The sequence below is a fragment of the Oncorhynchus keta genome, chromosome 20 (assembly GCF_023373465.1).
Source record: "Oncorhynchus keta strain PuntledgeMale-10-30-2019 chromosome 20, Oket_V2, whole genome shotgun sequence".
NCBI classification, from domain to species: domain Eukaryota; kingdom Metazoa; phylum Chordata; class Actinopteri; order Salmoniformes; family Salmonidae; genus Oncorhynchus; species Oncorhynchus keta.
The window spans coordinates 1,667,479-1,692,645 of record NC_068440.1 but is presented as its reverse complement, the minus strand read 5'-3'; the positions used below and the strand labels follow the sequence as shown (position 1 = coordinate 1,692,645).

Below are 25,167 nucleotides of genomic sequence, written 5' to 3'. Positions count from 1 at the left end.
CTGGGGAGCTCCAGTGTTGAGGATCAGCGTGGCAGATGTGTTGCTACCTACCCTCACCACCTGGGGGCGGCACATCAGGAAGTCCAGGATCCAGTTGCAGAGGGAGGTGTTTAGTCCCAGGATCCTTAGCCTAGTGATGAGCTTTGAGGGTACTATGGTGTTGATGTGAGCCATTACCAACCTTTCAAAGCACTTCATGGCTACAGACGTGAGTGCTACAGGTCTGTAGTCATTTAGGCAGGTTGCTTTTGTGTTCTTGGGCACAGGGACTATGGTGGTCTGCTTGAAACATGTTGGTTTTACAGACTTAAATCAGGGACATGTTGAAAATGTCAGTGAAGACACCTGCTAGTTGTTCAGCACATGCACCGAGCACACGTCCTGGTAATCCGTCTGGCCCCGCTGCCTTGTGTATGTTGACCTGTTTAAAGTTCTTACTCATGTCGGCTACGGAGAGCATGATCACACAGTCGCCTGGAACAGCTGATGCTCTCATGCATGCAGCTCGCGGCTGTGCTTCCCTTTGTAGTCTGTAATAGTTTGCATGCCCTGCCACATAAGACGAGCGTTGGAGCCGGTGTAGTATGATTCAATCTTAGCCCTGTATTGACGCTTTGCCTGTTTGAATGTTCGTCGCACGGCATAGCAGGATTTCTTGTAAGCTTCCTGGTTAGAGTCCCGCACCGTGAAAGCGGTAGCTCTACCCTTTAGCTCATAGTGAATGTTGCCTGTAATCCATGGCTTCTGGTTGGGGTATGGACGTCCTCGATGTACTTTTTGATAAAGCCAGTGACTGATGTGGTGTACTCCTCAATGCCGTCGGAAGAATCCCGGAACATGTTCCAGCCTGTGATAGCAAAACAGTCCTGTAGTTTATCATCTGCTTCATCTGACCACTTTTTTATAGACAGTCCCTGGTGCTTCCTGCTTTAATTAGCTTGTTAGCAGGATTCAGGAGGATAGAGTTGTGGTCGGATTTACCAAATGGAGGGAGAGGGAGCTTTGTACGCGTCTCTGTGTGTGGAGTACAGGTGATCTAGAATTGTTTTCCCTCTGGTTGCACATTTAACATGTTGATGGAAATTTGGTAGAACTGATTCAATTTCCTTGCATTAAAGTCTCCTGCCACTAGGAGTGCCACCTCTGGGTGAGCGATTTCCTGTTTGCTTATTTCCTTATACACAGCTGGCTGAGTGTGGTCTTAGTGCCAGCATCTGTCAGTGGTGGTAAATAAACAGCCACAAAAGTATAACTAAAAACTCTAGGCAATAGTGTGGCCTGCAATTTATGACAATATACTCTACTTCAGCAAAATCTAGAGACTTCCTTAGATTTCGTGCACCAGCTGTTGTTTACAAATATGCACAGACCTCCCCCCCCTCGTCTTACCGGAGTGTGCTGTTCTATCTTGCCGGTGCAGCATGTATCCCGCTAGTTGAATATCCATGTCATCATTCAGCCACGATTCCGTGAAACATAGAATACTACAGTTGTTGATGTCCCGTTGGTAGGATATTCGTGATATTCGAGGTACTCGTCTAGTTTATTGTCCAATGATTGCACGTTGGCGAGTAATGTTGACGGTAACGGCGGCTTTCCCACTCACCTTCTCCGGGTCCTGACCAGGCATCTGGCTCTTTGTCCTCTGTACCTGCGTCGCTTCCTCAGTCATTGGGATACATCCAAATGTTTGATTATGCCCGATTTTCACCTGTTATTGCTAGAAATGTTTGCCTTCTTGTCAGGACACTCAACACTATTAAATACGAGGACACCGGATTGCATATCAAACACTAGGCTTGAAGCTAGCTAAGTAGTGTCACGCCCCTATCTGTTTCACCTGTTCTTGTGATTGTCTCCACCCCCTCCAGGTGTCGCTTATTTTCCCCTGTGTATTTATCCCTGTGTTTCCTGTCTTTCTGTGCCAGTTTGTCTTGTATGTTAATCAAGTCAACCAGTGTGTTTTTCCCCCCCTGTACTCCTTTTGTTATTCTCTTTCTGAGCGTCCTGCCTGTTTTGACCCCTGCCTGAATCTGGACTACTCCCCCCCCACTGCCTGCCCTGACCTTGATTCTGCCTGCTCTTCGGTACCTTTTGGACTCTGAACTGGTTTCGACCACTTTTGCCTGTCCACGACCATTCTCTTGCCTACCCCTATTGGATGAATACATATTGTAAGACTCCAACAATCTGCCTCCTGTGTCTGCATCTGGGTCTCACCTTGTGTCATAAGTAGTTTGTTGCAAGCAAACCTGTCAATATGACAACCCGAATTTAAAAATATCAGTTGCTGAAACCAGCTGCTCAAACCAGAAACAAGGGAGCAATTCTGACGTTATTGTTTTGCTGATTCACTCAGTCTTGAGTTCCGGCTCTGTTCTTTCACATTTACCTTTTTCTACTCCCACCACAACACATTTAATTATTCCACTCTTTGTAATGCAGAGGAATTCACAGCACTCTATTCAGAAGCTAAGCTTTGGCTCCTGCTCTTCCCACACTCTACCTCATCTCCATATCTCCTGTCATCTCTCCCTGCCTCCCCCATCTAGACACACCCTCCCAGCGAGTGCAGTTCATCCTGGGTACCGAGGATGATGATGTGGAGCACGTCCCCCATGACCTTTTCACCGAGATGGACGAGCTGTCTTTCAGGGACGGGAGCGCCACTGAGTGGAAGGAGACCGCCAGGTAGGTCACAGCCCAGCCCAGGTTCCAGACTCCCTACTCCAGGGTCCATGTGGCTTTAGAGAGGCCATGTTATAAGGCCATTCTTTGTTCATTCAGGTCGAGATTCAACAGCACTTTATTGGTGCCGTAGGTTTTCCCTGAAACGTTGATGACTTTAACTCATTTTGAAGTAGTCTCCTAGACTGTGGTAAAAGATTCAGGGAAAGTGACTTTTTAAAGCTAAAACTGTACTGCTGCTAGACTGTTGGGGAATGGTTACGTGTCTTGAATGTGAATGCTCTACTGCCTACAGGTCTGACTGTGAGTCTATCTTAGTCCTCCTCCATAGCCATGGCACCATCGCCATCCCAGACATTGTCAGCCTATGCTCACGGGCTCAGACACGAATACCCAGCAATTTACCGATCTTTAAAAAATGAGTTTAAAAGCCTAAAAAACGGAATCAAAGGTTGTCCATTAACTCTCAAAAGTGAACACCTCAAGGCAAGGCAAAATGTCTGTTTCTGCTCAAGTTGTTCTTAGACAGCGTTTGGGAAATGGAAGTATGAGTGTCGAAGCCATATTCGTGTGTGTTGTGTTGTGTAGGTGGTTGAAGTTTGAGGAGGACGTGGAAGATGGAGGGGAGCGTTGGAGCAAGCCCTACGTGGCCACCCTGTCTCTACACAGCCTGTTTGAGCTGAGGAGCTGCATACTCAACGGCACCGTCATGCTGGACATGAGGGCCACCTGTATCGAGGAGATTGCAGGTACAGAAGACGTTTGTTTGTGTGTTCACATTTGCATGCTATATGATTAGCTAGATTTGTGTGTGCACCAGAGGTAAACGATGATAAACAATGATAAAAAGTTGGTTGAATAAGGTGAAATTGAATTGATCTCTCTCTCTCTGTGTGTGTGTGTGTGTGTGTGTATGCAAGCTCATTTGCAAATGAACAACAATTACAAGGCAATACAATGCGCCCGTGTCTGTGTGTGTTCACGTGTGTCCAGACATGTTGATCGACAGCATGGTGGCGTCTGGCCAGCTGAAGGAGGAGCTGCGTCAGAAGGTGCGTGAGGCCATGTTGAAGAGACACCACCACCAGAACGAGAGGAAGCTCAGCAACCGCATACCGCTGGTGCGATCAATCGCCGACATAGGCAAGAAACATTCCGACCCGTTCTTGCTTGAGAGAAATGGTGAGATCCCCTGCGCCGCGCACACTCCATTTCTTTTTCCTCATCCTCGAAGGGCGTTGAAATAACCTATGTAATCCTCGGTATTCCAACAAAAGGAAAGCTGACAGCATCTCGTACATATGACCACAACAATCGTGTATGTGATGTTTGCCATTTAGCAGACGCTTTTATTAAGTGACTGACAGTAAGGTGAGTGCATACATTTTAGTATGGGTGGCCCCAGCGGGATTCCAATCCACAACCCTGGCGTTGCTAGCGCCGCGGTCTTACCAACTGAGCCACACAAGACCAAATCCACCATGGCTGTTCAGGAGGTGTCAAACTAGTGATGTGAGTAGATGCTACGATGAGGACATAAGCCTCATAGAGACAACTACTACACCTCAATGTGAAAGAGAAATCTGGGTGCGGATGGTGCGAGCATGTGTGGCTGCCCTGTCTCAGGGTTTTGCTTCTGAGAATTAACAATGGCTTCTACTCCATGTTGGAATGGCTGGGGTAATGCTCTTCTTGCAGTTCGATATGTTTTGTTTACTGAGCATGACCTCAGGTTGTGGTGTGTACACAGATGATGGTGTGTGTGACTGTTTACGTGAATGAAATAATTAGCTCGTGCTACAGTTCCAATGCTCTCTGGTCTCTGTCCTAATGTCACATTTTGTTTTATTAAATGCAATGTTGCCTGGGTATAAAATATGTGTGACATGTCATATATTGCATAGCTTGCTTGCACTGTATGTATACCAAACACGAGACCTGTATGTACACCTCTTCTCTTGCCTGCAAGCATCTCTCTACCCAAAATGCTCTCCCTTAGTACAATATATGTCACTGTGTGATTGGTGAGTGGACAAGCTTATTGTTCTGTGTGGACACCTCACCTCTCTCACCGTTCCCCTGCAAGAACCTCTCGACAACTCTGTCTCTCTCTAACCACACTCCTCCCAAGCTCCCCCCACCTTCCTTCTGCCACCAGATAATGCACCCCTAAAACCACCTCTCTGATAATCCTCCCTCATATGTTTCTCCTTTTACCCTCCTTATTCTTTTTCCTCCCTTTCTTCTCTCCCTCCTCTCCCTTCTTTGTTGTTGTGTCTTCCTGCCACTCCAGGGGAGGGCCTCTCTGCCTCCCGCCACTCCCTGAAGCCGGGGGCCTCCGTCTCCAACCTGTCCCAGAGGCGAGAGTCCCGGGTCTCCATCCTCCTCAACCTCCTCCTGCCAAACTCCTCCTCCACCTCCGCCGGGGGGCCCTCCACCGGACCCTCGCCCCTCACCACCCCCCAGAACACGCCTCCTACTCCCCGCCGCTCCCCAAACCCTCCCCACGCTTCTGGCCCCGCCTCGGTCCGCCAGGACATCCCTGAGGTGGTGGTGTCACCGCCTGAGGACGACGAGTCTCCACACACCGCCATTACGAAGGATGAGGAGGCGTATTGCGCTCGGCAACCGTCGCTGCAGACTAGAGGGCTCCAGCAGCTGCCCTTAGAAGGCAAATATCTGTGTAGCCTGCCAGTGTGAGTCACGGCTTGAACAGAGAACACTAGCACCAGCATGCTGGCTGTGCCCTCCTTCTCTACCCTACCATAAATCTATTATCAACCCCCAGCAATATTCACTTTTTATACCCCTCCATTGACTCAACAAGACCTCACACAGCTCTCTCTCTCTCTCCACCTCACTCGGTTTTTCTCTACCTCATTCCATTCTTGCATACCTCTCTGTTTCTCTTATCAAAACATCTTTCTGCACTCTCCCTTTCTCTCATATCGTGCTCCATTCCTAGACTATTTCTTGTTCACATTCCTTACTCTCTATCTCCACCTTTCTTCATCCAGCCCTTCCACACTACCCTCACCTTGCTTGGCTTGGTCCCTCCACTTCCCTTTGCTCAGTGTGCGTGCATGGCACTTTTCGAGAATGGAAAAAGTGTTTTTATCATTTTACCATACCATAGTTCTGCAGTGTCCGACATCAACGAGTGCCCGCTGTCCCGGGGCCAGTGAAAACGTGTGTTGGGCCAGTAACTTCTCAGTGCATTTTGGTATTCCAGTTTGACATTTACCTGCTGTGTAGTCTCTCATGGATAGATCTACGTAAACATAACTGGTACCGTAGAACCTCTTGGGAAGGAGTGGGATGCGTGGGATAGAGAGCAGCAGTAGTTCTGGTGTTTTTTGTTTTCTATAGCTGGTTATTTGGACATATCATGATTTCGCAGGTGTGAGCATCTTTTGAATTTCGGCAATGGGAGGGGATCTTCGGCCCCATAACTCGTTCTGGTTCCGCTCCTCGTTCTAGCATCTCTCTTCTCTCAACACGTATGGACCCAGAATCGAGCAGCTGACTACAGGACACTTTAATTTGGGGTTAACCAAGGTTATCTGCTCTGTCGCTGTCTTGAAAACCATTTGAAGACTACACGTGGAAAAGTCACTGCTCACTGCTCACTTCTCGAGCAGTACATACTGTAAGCTGATGCGTTCACCCGTGAGCTGTCCAGAATAAAAAGAAGCGCTCACCAATCCATTTCCTTTAGGAAAATTGATTTCTAAACGTAAACCTTCAATAGTGAACATATAGTACTAGCAATATGCTGGCTACTGTTGATAAAAAGACGCCTGGCATTCATCTTGGCTAGCCTACTTTAGCCAGATTAATATCTTCTCTTTTGAAAGGCAGTTGTCGTAATGGGGAAGCATCCTATTCTTAGATCCTCTCAAAATAACATACTTTAGAAGCAAAAGTGAATGCAATTAATACAATGCAATTCTAAATGAGGATTTTGCTAGATATTGCTAGATTCCATTGCTCGATTATATTCTACAGCATAATAACCAAATGTAGCCTATTACTAGCTAAACATAGAGAGAAAGCATGCCAACCTATAGGCCCTGTATGACCCCAATGCATTTTAACTACACCATGTTCGGGCCACGAGAGATTATATTTGGGCCAGTGAGAAGAGAAGTTCACCTTTCACTCTGGTTCAGTGATTATTTCTTCGTCCACTTTTTCATTGCAAACCTTTTTTTAAATTCATTCCGTTCTAAAATGAGACCCTGAAGGTGTTTAATTGACTGCAAGTTTTCCATCCCTTGAGGCCTGTTTAGTCTAGTAAAGTGTTAGAGTCGACAGATCTCATATTCTGGGTTATTTTTTCCAGTTACTGTCACTTCTCTCCATGACTGTCCCATTGTGAATATACTGTACAACCAGGACAGACTTAAAAAAACGTCAAAAATCTTGTATTTTTCCAGAGCAGCATCGTTTGGCGCCTCCTCCATAATTCCTGAGTATAAACACGCACGTCTCAGACGTTTTTCCCCATGAAGAGCCTAGCAAGGGACTCGTACAGTACATGTGCAAACAGCATGCTAAATATAAAGACATAGAGAGGGGTTGAGGTGGGAGGGTTTTAACGTTGACACGTAACTCTCTCAGTCCCAGTGACATCCACAGTGACTTTTTTGTTCTTCCCGGACTTGGATAGTATTTAGCCCCTGTATTTATAGCAGCGTGTGTAGAAGAGAGCTGAACTGGAAGGCTGGGTCATGAGAACTAGAGACTTCTAGTTTGGAGGGAAACATGATTTAAGGTGGGCAACTGGTTGTCTTATTATAGGTACTAGTGAGGTTCTGTAATCTTCCATTACTTCTGTCTAGGAGACAACGTTTGCCAAGAAACTATATACTGTACTTGACCACGTTGTGAGTATCGCTCGAGTGAAGTTTGAATCCCATGTTTGACAACCAGTTGCCAAGAAACCAAATACTAGACACTTACTTCACCTCGTTCTGAGTATCGTTTATTTGAGTTTGAATCCCATGCTTGCGTAGACAGGAAGTGTAGGATGATTTCTAGGAACTATTAGGCTAAACCTTATAACACCCAAACCAGCTATCTCACCGACAAAATTGCTTGGTAAACCACCTCTCCGTAATGGCAGGGTATAGAGAGTTGTTGTAGATTCAATAGAGAGTCAAATGCCTTCATTGCATCCCACACACGATGAATGCAGCTGCTCATTCCTGATCAGGCCCTGGGGTCACTTTAGGCTATTCTTCACCGTTAGTGTCCGCTAACAACATAATCGACCCTGAGAGTTATTAACTGCAATCAACACTGTATCAGCATCAGGGGAGTCAGATCATCATCAGTCTTCCTACCCAGGCTTATATACAGTTGTGAACTAAATATATTAGCAGCCTTGCACTTTTCTTAAATAATTGCCTATTTCATATAAAATAAGTTGAACTTGAAAACAACATTTGGTCTCCACACCTTTTGTTGTTGGATTTTCAACATTGCAGAACAACAAATTGTATTTTTGTCAACTTAAATTGGCATGGACAAAATTGTTGGCACCCTGGAGCTAGTATTTGGTTGCACAGCCTTTGGCCAAGATAACTGCCAACAAACATTGCACTCCAAAACACCTTGATAATCTGCTGATTTCATGCTGTCTTGTACACATTCAAGGACCCCAGTGCCAAAGGCAGCATGGCAACACCACAGCATTAACAAACCTCCCCAGTGTTTGATTGGGAGGGTGTTATTTTCTTTATTGAATGCTTAAATTGGTGGTTGGTAAACATAGGAAGTCCCCAACTGCTGAAGGAGACACAGTAAAGCCCGATTTGAACTTCTCATAAACCCACCTTAACAAGCATAAACCCGGGGACATTGTGCTGTGGACCAATAAAACAAAATTTGATCTCTATGGAAATACAAATCAGCACTGTGTCTACTGACAAATTAATCACACCCTCCTTACAATCAAAGATGGGAGGTTTGATAATGCTGTGAGGTTTCTTTGCTGACTCTGGTCCTGGGGGCCTTGAACGTGCACAAAGCATCATGATCACACTTCCTCAATTCAAAAATGATGGCGACACTTTCCCAAAGATGGTTTGGTATAGTTTAGAAACTTTGGGAACCAAGCTCGAGTTATCAGTGTTTTTGCCTGGACAAGTTGAAATATTATCATCCCAGAAAAAGAGCGAGAACTTTCTCTAGTAATACTAGTCCTGTGTGAATAGGGCTATAGCCGTGATAATAACTCGTGCAGAATGAAGCATTTCTTGCAGTAAAAATGATATACCAAATGTAGGAAGAATTTGGACTTGGGAACAGGATTGGAGAAATATGATTAATTTATTTTTGAACATGTGAGAATACAATGCTCAGTTTGCACCTTCGCAGATGGTATCTTTATCATAAAAGCATCATTATATAAAAGCTGATTTAGTATTTCAACCACATAAAATATGCATCAAAGCCGAACTGAAATCCCATCAGAAACAAGTTTGGTCGTTTTCACAGCCTTCTTTTTCCTTACAGCCGGTCAAACTGATGTCATTAGGACATTTTACACAGAAAATCTTTCCTGTTTTATTTTTGCTTTATTGTAATGTTTTTTTCCTCCCTAGAGAGGCCCTAAACGTCTTTGCTACGCAAAAGAAGACCGAGAAAGAATTGATCGATGTCAACTTGATTGAAGAATTAATTCTTCAATTGATCTATTACATTCGATTTCGTCTTCTAGGGCAACATATAACACAAATGAGAAGCTACATTAATCTAATTATAGACAAGTTGACAAACAAATAGCCTACCAAAATGTCAGAAATTATAAGCAGAAACATCTAAAACAGGCAACAACAAACGCCTGTCAAATCGTTCTGCAGTCTTTGACTGTAGCCTATAGCACATGTTCTATATATGCGGGTTAGGGTTGGGTGCGGGGCTCAGATTTTCACTTTGTCACATAGTCGGGCAGTTGTGGATGGGCAATTAGCAATTGCGGATGAACAAACGGCTGACCCATGCACCACTCGCCAATAATTTTGTCCATGCCGTTTTGTCTTTATTTTCTGAATTAAAATTGACTGAAGTTTACAAAAATACAATTTGGTTCTGCAATGTTGATAATCTAACAATAACATATTTTTTTACTTATTTGAGAAGAAAGGGTGCCAATATTTGGCTGCAACTATATATACAGTACACCTGCTCACCTTTTGACTGCCGCATTCTTTAGTAAGAACTGTCTAATGCCACTGCAGCACTCATGTCACAGTACCACACAACATGTAGTGTCAGCTCTTGGTATGCAGATGAAGACAAATGATCATAGAGTCAGTAGTGTTTGTCCTCAGTGTGCCCCTGGTTTTGGAATGATATGATTTGATTAGTCAAACTTGTTTACTGTACATATAGAGCGTGGCCTGAGGTCCAGCATGGAGTGCGCATTCCGGGTTTAAGCTTCCGGATGCAATCTACCCTAATCCCTGTCACTCCCAGGGGCTTTGTAGGGAATGTGAGCAATAGCGCTTCTGTTCGTCCCAACATGGCTGCCTCATAGCCCGCAGGGCCGAGTTAGAATAGGTCACAGGTCAAGGATGACCGTCACCCATTCATATTCATTTGAACATTCCTCTACGTTCTAGGTGACTTGATACGGAAAGGAGTGGAGTGTGTGGTGTCGCTATGTTACAGTTCATTCATTTCTGTGGTTCTTTCCTCAATGCACGTCTCCCTCGCTGAAGTGCTGGCGTTTCCTGTGTACGGCTCACCTCACATGGCTATAGGGCGCATTGAAGTTGAGGTGCAATTTCTTGAACCCTTACCACTGCAGGCCATAATGAAGTTTCATTATGTTGTCAATTAATTAAGGTCTTTTGAGATTGTATGAATTGAACTTTGTATCAAATACTATTTAGCAGTATGCATCGGTAGTCTAGGCCTATACAAGAGAACCTATAGAAAAATAATTGTAATTAATTGATCAGAGTATGGCTACATCATTTTTGTATAGATTAAGGCTTCTCAAATTTTAAATATGAGAACCGGTATTGTGTTTTGATGCTTTGCAAACTGTCTGCATATGTGTGACATATAAAAAACACAATATTATCAAAAGCAGGCATTCTAATCTCAGTATCCACGAGAATGCATTGAGCAGCAGGAGCCTCGGTGCTCCAGAGCTGAAATTGCTAACACTCTTCTGCCACTATCCCCTGTCTGTTTGTCGTTTCAGGGCCACTGATATCCACACACTCTGTCCCCAGTAACCTGGATAGCAGCAGCAAGGCCGGAGACAGGAGGCCCTCCAAAGTTGGGGTCAGTAAAGATAATAGCAATGTGGACTTCAACAAGGTAACCCCTGCTACTGGGCAAAGAAACATATGGCAATTCTGCTTCCAGCTCCTAAGAAACTTTGCAACAAGCATTTCACTACATCACAAGTGTTTCGCTACACCCGCAAAAACATCTGCTAAATATGTGTATATGACCAATAAAATTTGATTTGATCATCAGCCACATTCATCCAGAGGACCAAGACAACCATCATCAATCCACAGCTCTTACTCTCTGGGCATAATAAACATCACCAGCCTTCTATAACCAAGAACCAGTCTCAAAGTTAACTGTACAGTGTTTTATTTCAATAAGTGGATTTGATGAGCTCTCCCTCATGATATCATTTTACGACTCTTTCATCGATGTAATAAGTAGGCTGGCGGCCATGAGGAGTCATCAGCATCGAACCAGCTTTCATGTGTATGCCAAGAAGCAACCTCTTACTGGGGGAGTCTAATCAAGAGAGGGAGACGTAGTGTGTGTGTTTTTGTAAAGAGGGAGATGCAGATATGACCCATCTCAGTGGGCAAGGTTTCCCAGCTCTCTTAAGTAGTTCACGCAAACGACCTTGTGACGAAAGGAACTCCATTGCTCTGTACTGCCCTTATATTCTCCCTCTACGCCAATGGTTCCCAAACTTTTGGGTCCGCCCCCTAGGGGAACTCAGTGCGGTGTTCAACTTAGTCTTGAAATTTGGAAATTGGGTATTGCATCATCCGTATTCTTCTTGTCATGTCAGTCATTGCATACCTCAGAGAGCTATTTATAACTTGTCAGAAATGTCCAGATCAACTAGCCCATGCCAGCTAACTTTTCTTTAGCTCGTTTTTTTTAGCCCATGTTTGAGTCACTCAAATATGACACGAATACACATTAGACATGGTCAAATATATAGAATTGCAGAAAAATAGCTTTTAAAACGGCTAAATCGTCTCTGCACCCTATGAGAAAATGTGTTGAATTGCAGGAAATAAGATTTAAACCTGCAAAATGTTATCTCCACCAGCAAGAGGGTTGTGAACAGTGCTTGTGCCCATAGAAATAGACATGGGGGGGTAGATACTCCAGGTAGATACTGTATAATGATACAACACACCAGTGTTTCCCAATATAAAGCTGCATTCCCGTGGGCATCCCCCGGGACCCGACAGACATCATTGCAGTGCGGTTGGCATTTTTCATGCTATGGGTGTGGGGGTCAGATAAAATTTGGGCTGAAAATATTGTATGGTATATCCCCACAGACTATTTAGAACAGTTGTTCTAAACTGTTTGTACGTGTCATCTATTGTATTAAAACCCCCCGCGGATCTCTAGTTAGCATAATACAAAACAATCCCCATACAAATCTGTCAGTTTAAGCTAGAGACACTCTCTTATAATGTTGTTACTCCCTAAAGTCTCTCTCTCTGTCCCATTCGGGTCCTATAGGTGGACACTAACTTCATGAAGAAGATTCCTCCGGGCGCCGAGGCGTCCAACGTGCTGGTAGGTGAGGTGGACTTCCTGGAGAAGCCCATCATCGCCTTCGTACGCCTGTCTCCCGCCGTCCTCATCACAGGGCTCACGGAGGTGCCCGTGCCCACCAGGTAGGTACACTACATCTCCACACCCACTCTTTCACTGCTCTTTCTCTGTCTAACCTGCTTGTTCTAGGTTTTATTCATGCACCTGCTCCCCTACAGTAACCTAAACCATTTGTATTTGGAGTCATTATGTCCAATCACCAAATATACTCACTTATGTTGGGTTTTGAGTCAAATGCATTGTATTAGCCTGTATCTGTCCATCTACATATATTTGCGTTGAGTCTAATGTGTGAAAATGGTTTGTGTCCTCTACAGATTTCTGTTCCTGCTACTGGGTCCACATGGGAAAGGCCCTCAGTACCATGAGATTGGCAGATCCATGGCCACACTGATGACAGATGAGGTGAGATGTTTTACATGCTGTTTGTGCAATTATTATTTTATATTCTTATCAGGATTAGTAACATTCAGTCATAAACATTAATTATATCCCCCCCTGACATGCATAGAATATAATAACCTTGAAACCTTGAATCCTTAGGTGTGGCATTCAGATTAGATATATTTGACGTTAATTAGATCAACATTTAAAAGCTATACACTTTCCTTCGTGTCTCTGTAGATATTCCATGATGTAGCGTACAAAGCCAAAGACCGGACGGACCTGCTGTCTGGGATAGATGAATTTCTGGACCAGGTGACAGTTCTGCCCCCAGGAGAATGGGACCCCACGATACGAATCGAACCCCCCAAGAACGTCCCATCGCAGGTGTGGGTCTAAGATCACAATGAGCTTGCCTATAATCCGAAAATGAACAAACCCATACAAAAATATATATATACATAGATGTCTGAAGTGAAGTTAAACCTGATTTTAGATATTGGTCACATATTTAGTGCTCTTCAATCATGATCCTGGAGACCCTCAAGAGGTGCAGGGCTTTTGTTTCCGCCTAGCACTACCACACTTGATTAAACTAGTCAAGGGCTTGATAATTAGTTGAATCAGATGTGTTAATACTAGGTTGGCGATGTAGCCTGCACTGCACCACCTGTAGGCCCCAGGACCAGGATTGACGAACACTGCCTTGCATGGTAGTTTTCCATGATGTTTTTGATGATGTGTATGACTGTGCCTCCTGGTGGCAGTAGAGAATATGTCAGCCCTATAATAACTTAGTCATGCATGCATACATGTGGGTGGCCCTAGTGGAAATCGAACCCACGACCCTGGCGTGGCCAACTCCATGCGCTACAAACTGAGCGACACCTATAATGACTCTCACCTTTAGATGAAGAGGAAGATACCCTCCCAGCCCAATGGGTCGGCCTCACTCTCTGGGGAGATGTTGGAGGAGGATGAAGGCCACGGAGCTGGGCCCGAGCTGCAGAGAACCGGACGGTGAGTTAGACATATGAATTCATAGGGGAGGTTTCCCGGGGCCACAGATGAAGCTTAATTCTAGATGTAAAAGCATTTTCAATGGGGATTCAATTTTGAGTTTGTTTTTTTAGTCCTGGACTAGGCTTTATCTGTGTCTGGGGAAACTGCCCCATAGAGGAGAGTTGATGAGGCAAAATAATTCAAGGCGAAAGATCCGGGTGCCTTGCGAGGATCAGGTGGCAAGTGGCTAATCTGCCCGTGCCTTCCATTCAATCGCTGGAAAATAAATGGGACGAACTGAAATCAGACATCTTATCAACGGGACATTTAAAAACTGTAGTATCTTGTGTTTCACCGAGTCGTGGCTGAACGACGACATTAAGAACATACAGCTGGCGGGTTATACACTCTATCGGCAAGATAGAACAACAGCCCCACGGGGTGGGGGCCTATGCATTTATGTAAACAACAGCTGGTGCACAATATCTAAGGAAGTTGGCACTAAAACCACTCTCAATGAGCTGTATTCCGCCATAAGCAAACAGGAAAAGGTGGAGGTGGAGCGCCAAGTGGCGGTGACTTTAATGCAGGGACACTTAAGTTAGTTTTACCTCATTTCTATCAGCAGATTAAATGTGCACCCAGAGGGAAAACAATTCTAGATCACCTTTACTCCACACACAGTACAATGCTCTCCCTCGCCATCCATTTGGCAAATCTGACCATATCCTCCTGCTTACAAGCAATCATTAAAGCAGGAAGCACCAGTGACTCGGTCTATAAAAAAAAGTGGTCAGATGAAGCAGATGCTAAACTACAGGATTGTTTTACATGCACAGACTAGAATATGTTCCGGGATTGTTCCGATGGCATTGAGGAGTACACCACATCAGTCACTGGCTTTATCAATATGTGCATCGAGGACATCGTCCCCACAGTGACTGTACGTACATACCCCAACCAGAAGCCATTGATTACAGGCAACATTCGCACCGAGCTAAAGGGCAGAGCTGCCGGCTTTCAAGGAGCGGGACTCTAACCCAGAAGCTTCTAAGAAATCCCGCTATGCCCTCAGACGAATCATCAAACAGGCAAAGCGTCAATACAGGACTAAGATCGAATCGTACTACACCGGCTCCGGCGCTCGTCGGATGTGGCAGGGCTTGCAAACTATTACAGGCTATAAAGGGAAGCACAGCATGAGAAACATGCATGAGAGCATCAGCTGGTCCAGATGACTGTGTGATCACGCTCTCCGCAGCCGATGTGAGTAAGACCTTTAAACAGGTCAACATTCACAAGGCCTCTGGGCCAGACGGATTACCAGGACGTGTACTCCGAGCATGCGCTGACCAACTGGCAGGTGTCTTCACTGACATTTTCAACCTCCCTGTCTGAGTCTGTAATACCAACGTGTTTCAAGCAGACCACCATAGTCCCTGTGCCCATGAACACCAAGGTAACCTGCCTAAATGACTACCGACCCATAGCACTCACGTCTGTAGCCATGAAATACTTTGAAAGGCTGTTCATGGCTCACATCAACACCATTGTCCCAGAAACCCTCGACCCACTCCAATTTGCATACCGCACCAACAGACCCACAGATCTGTATTGCACCCCACACTGTCCTTTCCTACCTGGACAAATGGAACACCTACGTGAGAATGCTATTCATTGACTACAGCTCAGCGTTCAACACCATAGTGCCCTCAAAGCTCATCACTAAGCTAAGGATCCTGGGACTAAACACCTCCCACTGCTACTGGATCCTGGACATCCTGATGGTCTGCCCCCAGGTGGTGAGGTTAGGTAACAACACATCCATCCAGGACCTCTATACCAGGCGACGTCAGAGGAAGGCCCTAAAAATGGTCAGACTCCAGCCAACCTAGTATTAGACTGCTCTCTCTGCTACAGCATGGCAAGCGGTACCGGAGCGCCAAGTCTAGGTCCAAGAGGCTTCTAAACAGCTTCTACCCCCCAAGCCTTTAGACTCCTGAACAACTAATCAAACGGCTACCCAGACTATTTATGCATAGCCACTTTAATAACCCTACCTGCATGTACATAATTACCTCGACACCGGTGCCCCTGCACATTGACACATTGAATCGGTAACCCCCTATATATCCCCACTATTGTTATTTACTGCTGCTTCTTAATCATTTGTTTTTCATATCTCTTACTTTTCTTTGGTATTTTTTTTTGTATTTTCTTAAAACTGCATTGGGCTTGTAAGTAAGCATTTAACCTGTTGTATTCGGCGCATGTGACAAATATTATTTGATTTGAAATACATTTTATTGGTTTGGAAATTCTTGAAAACATTTTTAAGGCAATACATTATTGAAACTGTTTATGAAGTCAAAAATTAACGGCATACAATTCCTACATGCTGTGACAAGTCATGAACATAACTGCACAGCACATAACCACGGATATTGAATGGTTGATTTTAATGTTGTATAGATCATTATGACTGCACAATTACGATGCTGGCATAAAATGCCGGCATAAATAGATACTCAGGTTCTAGGTGTGAAAGCCTCTGTGATCACGTGGCTGCTTGTAGAGTGTGTTTATTTGTGCTTGTGTAAGTTAGGTGAGTGTGTGAGGTAGAAAGATGGGCTGACTGGTTTCTGGGTCTGAGAGCAGGAGTGTCCAACCCCATAGGGAAATGTGAATGAATGCTTGTGAAATAAGTGTCAAAAAATCTGTACCACCAATGAACTGCCATTCACCTACTGTGATGCCCCCCAAAAGTTATCTGCAGGCTCCAAAAAGTAATCTGGCAGACCCTATTGATGATGGTCTGAAAATGTTATCTGCTGGACCTGAAAAAATATCTGCCGACCCTATGGAAGGTCCAAAAGAGTCGACAAATGTGTTATGGTCCCCAATATGGTATAAAAACCAAATCCAGAAGTACAAGATGTTATCTGGGGTACTCTACCCCATTAGTATATTGCTGCTACTTCAGTTAGCCTGCTGCAATGTGTTGTGGTTTTCCCTTCCTCTAGGATCTTTGGAGGCCTGGTGATGGATATAAAGCGGAAGGCCCCGTTCTACTGGAGCGACATCCGGGACTCGTTGAACCTGCAGTGTCTGGCCTCCATCCTGTTCCTCTACTGCGCCTGCATGTCCCCTGTCATCACCTTCGGAGGGCTGCTGGGCGAGGCCACAAAGGGCAACATAGTGAGTGGGTCCTTGTACACGAGTGTCAATGAATGCCACTCCGATTACATCTGTTTGTCTTCTATCTGTGCTATGTCACCTAATACAGTTGAAGTCGGAAGTTTACATACACCTTAGCCAAATACATTTAAACTCAGTTTATCACAATTCCTGACATTTTAATCCTAGTAAAAATTCCCTGTCTTAGGTCAGTTAGGATCACCACTTTATTTTAAGAATGTGAAATATCAGAATAATAGCAGAGAGAATGATTTATTTCAGCTTTTGTGTCTTTCATCACATTCCCAGTGGGTCAGAAATGTACATACACTCAATTAGTATTTAGTAGCATTGCATTTAAATTGTTAAACTTGGGTCAAACGTTTCACAAGTTTCCCACAATAAGTTGGGTGAATTTTGGCTCATTCCTCCCGTCAGAGCTGGTGTAACAGAGTCAGGTTTGTAGGCCTCCTTGCTCGCACACAATTTTTCAGTTCTGCCCACAAATTTTCTATAGGATCGAGGTCAGGGCTTTGTGATGGCCACTCCAATACCTTGACTTTGTTGTCCTTAAGCCATTTTGCAACAACTTTCGAAGTATGCTTGGGGTCATTGTCCATTTGGAAGACCCATTTGCGACCAAGCTTTAACTTCCTGACTGATGTCTTGAGATGTTGCTTCAATATATCCACATCATTTCCCCTCCCCATGTAGCCATCTATTTTGTGAAGTACACCGGTCCCTCCTGCAGCAAAGCACCCCCACAACATGATGCTGCCACCCCCGTGCTTCACGGTTGGGATGGTGTTGCTGATGGTGTTCTTCGGCTTGCAAACAGTTTATTTTTGTTCCATCAGACCAGAGGACATTTCTCCAAAAAGTATGATCTTTGTCCCCATGTGCAGTTGCAAACCAAAGTCTGGATTTTTTATGGCGGTTTTGGAGCAGTGGCTTCTTCCTTGCTGAGTGGCCTTTCAGGTTATGTCCATATAGGACTCATTTTACTGTGGATATAGATACTTTTGTACCTGTTTCCCCCAGCATCTTCACAAGGTCCTTTGCTGTTGTTCTGGGATTGATTTGCACTTTTCGCACCATAGTACATTCATCTCTTGGAGACAGAACGCGTCTCCTTCCTGAGCGGTATGACAGCTGCGTTGTCCCATGGTGTTTATACTTGCGTACTATTGTTGGTACAGATGAACGTGGTACCTTCAGGTGTATGGATATTGCTCCCAAGGATGAACTAGACTTGTGGGGGTCTACAATTTGTTTTCTGAGGTCTTGGCTGATTTCTTTTGATTTTCCCATGATGTCAAGCAAAGAGGCACTGAGTTTGAAGGTAGGCCTTGAAATACATCCACAGGTACACCTCCAATAGGCTAATTGACATCATTTGAGTCAATCAGAAGCTTCTTAAACCATTACATAATTTTCTGGAATTTTACAAGCTGTTTAAAGGCACAGTCAACTTACTATATGTAAACCTCTGACCCACTGGAATTGTGATACAGTGAAATAATCTGTCTGTAAACAATTGTTGGAAAAATGACTTGTCATGCACAAAGTAGATGTCCTAACAGACTTGCCAAAACTATAGTTTGTTAATGATACATTTGTGGAGTGGTTGAAAAACAAGTTTTAATGACTCCACCCTAAGTACAAGTACAAACTTCCGAATTCAACTGTTTCTGCCAGTCTCTTAGCTGCTTGGTAAAACAGGTTTCCGACAAGGTCTTACCTTATTTGTTTATCACTAAAAGCATATAGGATGCATATCACTATAAGCAAATAGTAGGTGCTTAGATGGTGTCCCTCTCCCTCATTGCGAGCTACTCTATATACTGTCTCTGTGCTTTGATCCTGACAATGACTTACACACACACACACCCTACAGTGACCCTAGAGGTCTTTATTAGGAGGGAGACTGTTGGCATAGCGAGCGTCAGCGCGCCGGGGTGTGTGATGTGTCTGAGTAAACTGACCAGATGACGAGTGGCGGAGGGATATTACAATTGGCAGGCCGACGCGGTGGAAAAAGCAGAGAAGTTTATCTAGGCAGTCTGATGCTCGACGGTCTGGAAGGTCAGTTTAAACATATGTATTATGTTATGTGGGGTGTTCTGTTCGCTTTGCCTCTTTTCCCCTTAGTCTCCCAGTCTCTCTGGTTCCTCTATGTATTTACCCCCTCGTCATCCTCCCCTTTTCCCTCCCTCTTTTCCTTCTCTTGCTACAGAGTGCCATAGAGTCTCTGTTTGGGGCGTCCCTCACAGGAGTGGCTTTCTCTCTGTTTGCGGGGCAGCCCCTCACTATCCTGGGCAGCACGGGGCCTGTCCTGGTTTTCGAGAAGATCCTCTTTAAGTTCTGCAAGTGAGTGCTACACCGATCCTGGTTACACTTATTCGCACTGTGGCCTTCTGGCGGTAGCAACCTGCAAGGACAAGTTCACTACGACATTTGGGATTTCTCATTTGTTTCTCATTAACTCCCTGAGTTTTATATACTGTACATGTACAGTAAGTTACAAGGCCTGAAGTTTTCTGGTCAAGTCACATGGTCAGGAAAAATGTTGGGCCCTAACTAGTTATTAGAGAAGTTGGGACAGACTCAAGGTCATTATTGATGAATCCTCAATCATTTCATAAGGCATAGTCCGAGTGATTGCGCCTCCCCTACAATTGTCATAAACTCTATGCTTTGAGCTTACCGCTTCCAGTCCCTAATAAGATATGGATGTGAAAATACACTGAAAACACCCAAAATACATCATCTATACAGCTAAAATATGCAGTACAATGCCATGTAAAAAGAAGTTGACATTGAGGTTAAATAAAGTGTGCTTTCTCAATTTACCTAATTTTGCTAACTTTAGACAAAATCAAGACGTTAATATTTTTTTTATTTTTTATTTAAAAAAAATCTTACATTTTGAATTTGAGCAAATTCTAATTTTGCCATTAATCACAAAATCCTGCTAGTTAACTCAAATACATTTTTAAATTGTTTGACAGCCCTAATATTGAGTCTTGATCTTAATTACCGTACTATCCACCCAGGGACTACGGCCTGTCCTACCTGTCTCTGAGGACCAGCATCGGCCTGTGGACGGCCTTCCTCTGCCTGGTCCTGGTGGCCACAGACGCTAGCTCCCTGGTCTGTTACATCACCCGCTTCACAGAGGAGGCCTTCGCCGCGCTCATCTGCATCATCTTCATCTACGAGGCCCTGGAGAAGCTCTTCCAGCTGGGGGAACACTACCCCGTCAACATGCACAACGAGCTGGACAACCTCACACTCTACTCGTGAGTCAGAGTCAGAGAGCCTCGGTGGAGGGCAAAAGACACGAGAAGTGGGCACTGCCATTTTTCCGCTTTCTTCAGGGAATGTATATTTTCTATTTGGATTTCTGTGTTTTAGATGTTACCACTGACTATAAAAGGGGAGCTTATGGTTTTGTGCTATTTATGATGGGGAGTGTAAGATTTATTCTCTTGACTCAGGTGTCAGTGTTCTCCACCGGCCAACGCCTCCGCTCAGATCTTGCAGACGTGGAACCAGACAGGACACACACCAGACTCTATCTCCTGGAACAGCCTCAGCGTATCGGTTAGTCCGAGGACACACACACACACTGCAAAAACATCTGTTGAGCCTGTGTATTTCTCTGACCCTTTACACTCTTTGCCAGATGTGTAACCTGCTCCATGGAGAGTTTGCTGGTCCTGCCTGTGGTCACCACGGCCCCTACATCCCAGATGTCCTCTTCTGGTCCATCATCCTCTTTTTCACCACCTTCTTCCTCTCCTCTTTTCTCAAGGAGATCAAGACCGAGCGATACTTCCCTACAAAGGTGTGTTATTCACTTGGGAGCATTGTGTGTGTGTGTGAGTGTGTGTGTGTGTGTTCATCTAAAATGTAAATGTGTGAACTGGTAAGTTTTATTGTGCTGCATCAATATTCACAATTAACTTCAAGGTCTTCACATTCTTTCCACACAATATCTTCCACATTTAGCTATTACTGTTAGCTACTGTGTAGGTGTTCCCACTGAGTGAATTTTGATTACTGTGTTTTTTACACGTTACCATGATTATGTATTGTGGTTAATATGGGTTGTGCAGGTGCGCTCCACCATCAGTGACTTTGCCGTGTTTCTGACCATTATGATCATGGTGCTGGTGGACTATCTAATGGGCATCCCCTCTCCTAAACTCAACGTACCCGACCGCTTTGAGGTAGGACCCCCTTGACTTATTCCACATTTTGTTGTTACGGCCTGAATTCAAAATGGATGAAGTATTTTTTTTAAAAATCTCATCCACCTACACACAATACCCCATAATGACAAAGTGAAAAAATGTTCTTTTTTTTTTTGGTGCAAAAATATTTCATTTCCATAAGTATTCACACCCCTGAGTCAATACATATTAGAATCACCTTTGACAGCAATTACAGCTGTGAGTATTTCTGGTTAAGCCTATAAGAGCTTTGCACACCTGGATTGTACAACATTTGCCCATTATTCTTTAAACAATTCTTCAACCTCAACTTGGTTGTTGATCATTGCTAGACAACCATTTTCAAGTCTTGCCATAGATTTTGAAGTAGATTTAAGTCAACTGTAACTCGGTCACTCAGAAACATTCACTATATTCTTGGTAAGCAGTCTAGTGTCGATTTGACCTTTTATTTTAGGTTATTGTCCTGCTGAAAGGTGAATTCATCTCCCAGTGTCCGGTGGAATGCAGGCTGAACCAGGTTTTCCTCAAGGATTTTGCCTGTGCTTAGCTCTATTTCATTACTTTTTTCTATCCTGAAAAACTCCCCAGTCCTTAACAGTTATGAGCATATCAATAACATGATTCTGCCACCACTATGCTTTAAAGTTGTGAGAGTGGTATTCGGTAATATGTTTGGGGCAAATCCAACACAACACTTTCTATTCAGGTTTGTCACATGTTTTGCAGTACTACTTTAGTGCCTTGTTACAAACAAGATGCATCTTTTGGAATATTTTTGTTCTGTACGTGCTTCCCTATTTTCACTCTGTCAATTGTGTTAGTATTGTGGAGTAGCTACAATGTTGTTGATCCATCCTCGGTTTTCTCTTATCACAGCCATTAAACTATGTAACTATTTTAAAGTCACCAATGGTCTCATGGTGAAATCCCTGAGTGGTTTCCTTCCGCACCAGCAACTGAGTTACTTTTTTGGTTACTACATGATTACATATGTGTTATTTCATAGTTTTGATGGCTTCACTATTATTCTACAATGTAGAAAATATTAAAAATAAAGAAAAATGCTGGAATGAGTAGGTGTGTCCAAACCTTTGACTGGTAGTGTATATACTGATTGTGGTAGTGTGTCCACAATCAGCTCCTTTGTTTTGATGACATTGAGAGAGAGGTTATTTTCCTGGCATCACTACGCCAGGGCCCTCACCTTACTCCTGTTAGCTGTCTTGTCGTTGTTGGTAATCAGGCCTACTACTGTTGTGTCATCTGCAAACTTGATGATTGAGTTGGAGGCCTGCTTGGCCACACAGTCATGGGTGAACAGGGAGTACAGGAGGGGGCTGAGCACGCACCCTTGTGGGGCCCCAGTGCTGAGAATCAGCATAGTACAGGTGTTGTTGCCTACCTTCACCGCCTGGGGGAAGCCGTCAGGAATTCCAGGACCCAGATGCACAGGGTGGGGTACAGACCCAGGGCTTAAGGATGAACTTGGAGGGTACTATGGTGTTGAAGGCTGAGCTGTAGTCAATGAACCGCATTCTTACATAGGTATTCCTCTTGTCCAGATGGGATAGAGCAGTGTGCAGTGCCAATGGCGATTGCATCATCTGTGGATTTTTTGTTGCGGTATGCAAATTGCAGTGGATCTAGGGTGTCTGGTAATGTGAAGGTGAATTGATCCTTAACTAGCCTCTCAAGCACTTCATGCTGACAGAAGTGAGTGCTACAGGGCGATAGTATTTACTTTCAGTTACCGTCGCTTTTTGGGGTACAGGAACAAGTGGGGACAGCAGACTGGGATAGGGAGAGATTGAACATGCTGTAAACACTCCAGCCAGCTGGTCTGCGCGTGCTATGAGGACGTGGCTAGGGATTCCGTCTGGCCCGGCAGCCTTGCAAGGGTTTTACTCACGTCGGCCACAAAGAACGAGAGCTCACAGTCCTCAGGAGCGGCCCGTGTCAGAGGCACTGTATTATCATCAAAGCAGGCAAAGAAGGTGTTTAGCTTGTCCGGAAGCAAAACATCGGTGTCCGCGACGTGGTTGGTTTTCCCTTCATAATCCGTGAATGTCTGGAGTCCATAACACACACGTCTCGTGTCTGAGCCGTTGAATTGCGACTCCACTTTGTCTCTGTACTTACGTTTTGCCTGTTTGATTGCCTTACGGAGGGCATAACTGGACTGTTTGTATTGGACCATATTCCCAGTCTCCTTGCCCTGGTTAAATGCAGTGCACTTTCAGTTTTGCGCGAATGCTGCCATCTATCCACGGTTTCTGGTTTGTATAGGTTTTAATCGTCACAGTGGGAACAACATCCCCTGTACACTTCCTGATGAACTCTGTCATCGTGTCGGTGTAAACTTCAATGCTATTCTCATCTGCACATACAAAAACACACACAGTCAAAACCACACACACCACAACTGCTGCTGGACTTCTTTTTAATATTCCACAAAACACGTTGCTCTCCATATCCCACTTCCCTGGCACACGTGTAAATATCCCAATGAAAATCTGTTTGAGTGATTCCCTTACGTTTTATACTTCTGCTAAAATGTTATTCAATTTGTGTTCCGTTGAGCTTCTATTCTATTAATTTATGTTTATTAACTTTATTTTTCTATTATTGTTATTGCATTGTCCAGAGTTGAACCTGCAAGCATTTCACTGTACTGTGTTCCTGTGCATATGACCAATATACTTGAACTTGCACTTACAAGCTCTTGCTAGCGAACACTATACCCTGACTGCAAGCCAGTAGCTTCAGTTTAAAAGCGAACTCTATGCTCTGGTCTACAGCCTACCTCCAAGCATCGCGGCTGGCTGATCTCCCCGCTGGGCCCCAACCCCTGGTGGACCCTGCTGGTGGCGGCGCTGCCCGCTCTGCTCTGCACCATCCTCATCTTCATGGACCAGCAGATCACCGCCGTCATCATCAACCGCAAGGAGCACAAGCTCAAAGTTAGCAAAGCACTGGTTCATGGCGTAGACGTCCGTAGTCTAGACTCCATTTCCACTGTCAAGGTGGAATAGAAACATGTTTACAAAGATGTTGTTCTGTCACCTTGTTCTGCCCATTTATATTATCATTCACTGTGTTGAATGTAGCAATTGTTTTCAATTCGGTGGTCCAGCTATACTAAAATGGCTTTTTATCCTCTTCTTTACCCCCCTCGTTTCCCCCCTCTTCTCCGTCATGTAGAAAGGCTGTGGCTACCATCTGGACTTGCTGGTGGTGGCGGTAATGCTGGGGGTTTGCTCCATCATGGGCCTGCCCTGGTTCGTAGCCGCCACCGTGCTCTCCATCTCCCACGTCAACAGCCTCAAGGTTGGCAGCCTGCTGCGGTCTTCGTTTAGTCTTTGTTTATGTCAGTGGTGTCAAACTCAATTGCTTTTTTTGCTCCTCCCTTGTACGCGATTGATCAATTCAGGTCGTCGATTAGTTAGGAACTGCCCTCCCCTGGTTGTCAAGGTTTTAACCGGACACAAATGGAAATAACAAATAAATACATAACACTCGGCCCTCCAGGAATTAACTAAGGAATTAAGTTTGACAACTCTGGTCTAAGTGAGTTATGGATTTGTTATTTGTGTTAATGTACAAGTCTGGGGGAAAAAATGTGTTTCTCTGAGGATAATAAATATGAATCTAATGTAATCAAATCTAAAGGTGGAGTCGGGCTGCTCGGCCCCAGGAGAACAGCCCAAGTTCCTGGGCATCAGAGAGCAGAGAGTCACCGGCTTCATGATCTTTGTCCTCATGGGCTGCTCTGTCTTCATGACCTCCGCACTCAAGGTGACAGCTCTTTGGGTTTCAGAGAAGT

General features: G+C 44.6%; 1 protein-coding gene across 5 annotated transcripts in view; it reads left to right on the top strand.

Annotated features, from left to right (window-relative positions):
* The window catches only part of LOC118399135 (sodium bicarbonate cotransporter 3-like), a 51,236-nt gene that overhangs the window by 19,072 nt on the left and 6,997 nt on the right, over positions 1–25,167 (top strand). For 3 of the 5 annotated variants that reach the window (XM_035794955.2, XM_035794956.2, XM_035794952.2), the window contains exons 4-21: positions 2,553–2,691; positions 3,277–3,437; positions 3,682–3,870; positions 4,982–5,359; positions 10,910–10,992; positions 12,445–12,602; positions 12,858–12,945; positions 13,165–13,311; positions 13,835–13,944; positions 16,950–17,124; positions 19,340–19,473; positions 20,160–20,405; positions 20,604–20,709; positions 20,792–20,953; positions 21,225–21,338; positions 24,143–24,304; positions 24,546–24,671; positions 25,014–25,139. In XM_035794955.2, the coding sequence (XP_035650848.1) occupies positions 2,553–2,691; positions 3,277–3,437; positions 3,682–3,870; positions 4,982–5,359; positions 10,910–10,992; positions 12,445–12,602; positions 12,858–12,945; positions 13,165–13,311; positions 13,835–13,944; positions 16,950–17,124; positions 19,340–19,473; positions 20,160–20,405; positions 20,604–20,709; positions 20,792–20,953; positions 21,225–21,338; positions 24,143–24,304; positions 24,546–24,671; positions 25,014–25,139 (2,804 nt within the window). The remainder of the gene's footprint in view (positions 1–2,552; positions 2,692–3,276; positions 3,438–3,681; positions 3,871–4,981; positions 5,360–10,909; positions 10,993–12,444; positions 12,603–12,857; positions 12,946–13,164; positions 13,312–13,834; positions 13,945–16,949; positions 17,125–19,339; positions 19,474–20,159; positions 20,406–20,603; positions 20,710–20,791; positions 20,954–21,224; positions 21,339–24,142; positions 24,305–24,545; positions 24,672–25,013; positions 25,140–25,167) is intronic. The other 2 variants (XM_035794954.2, XM_035794957.2) reach the window with 2 other exon arrangements.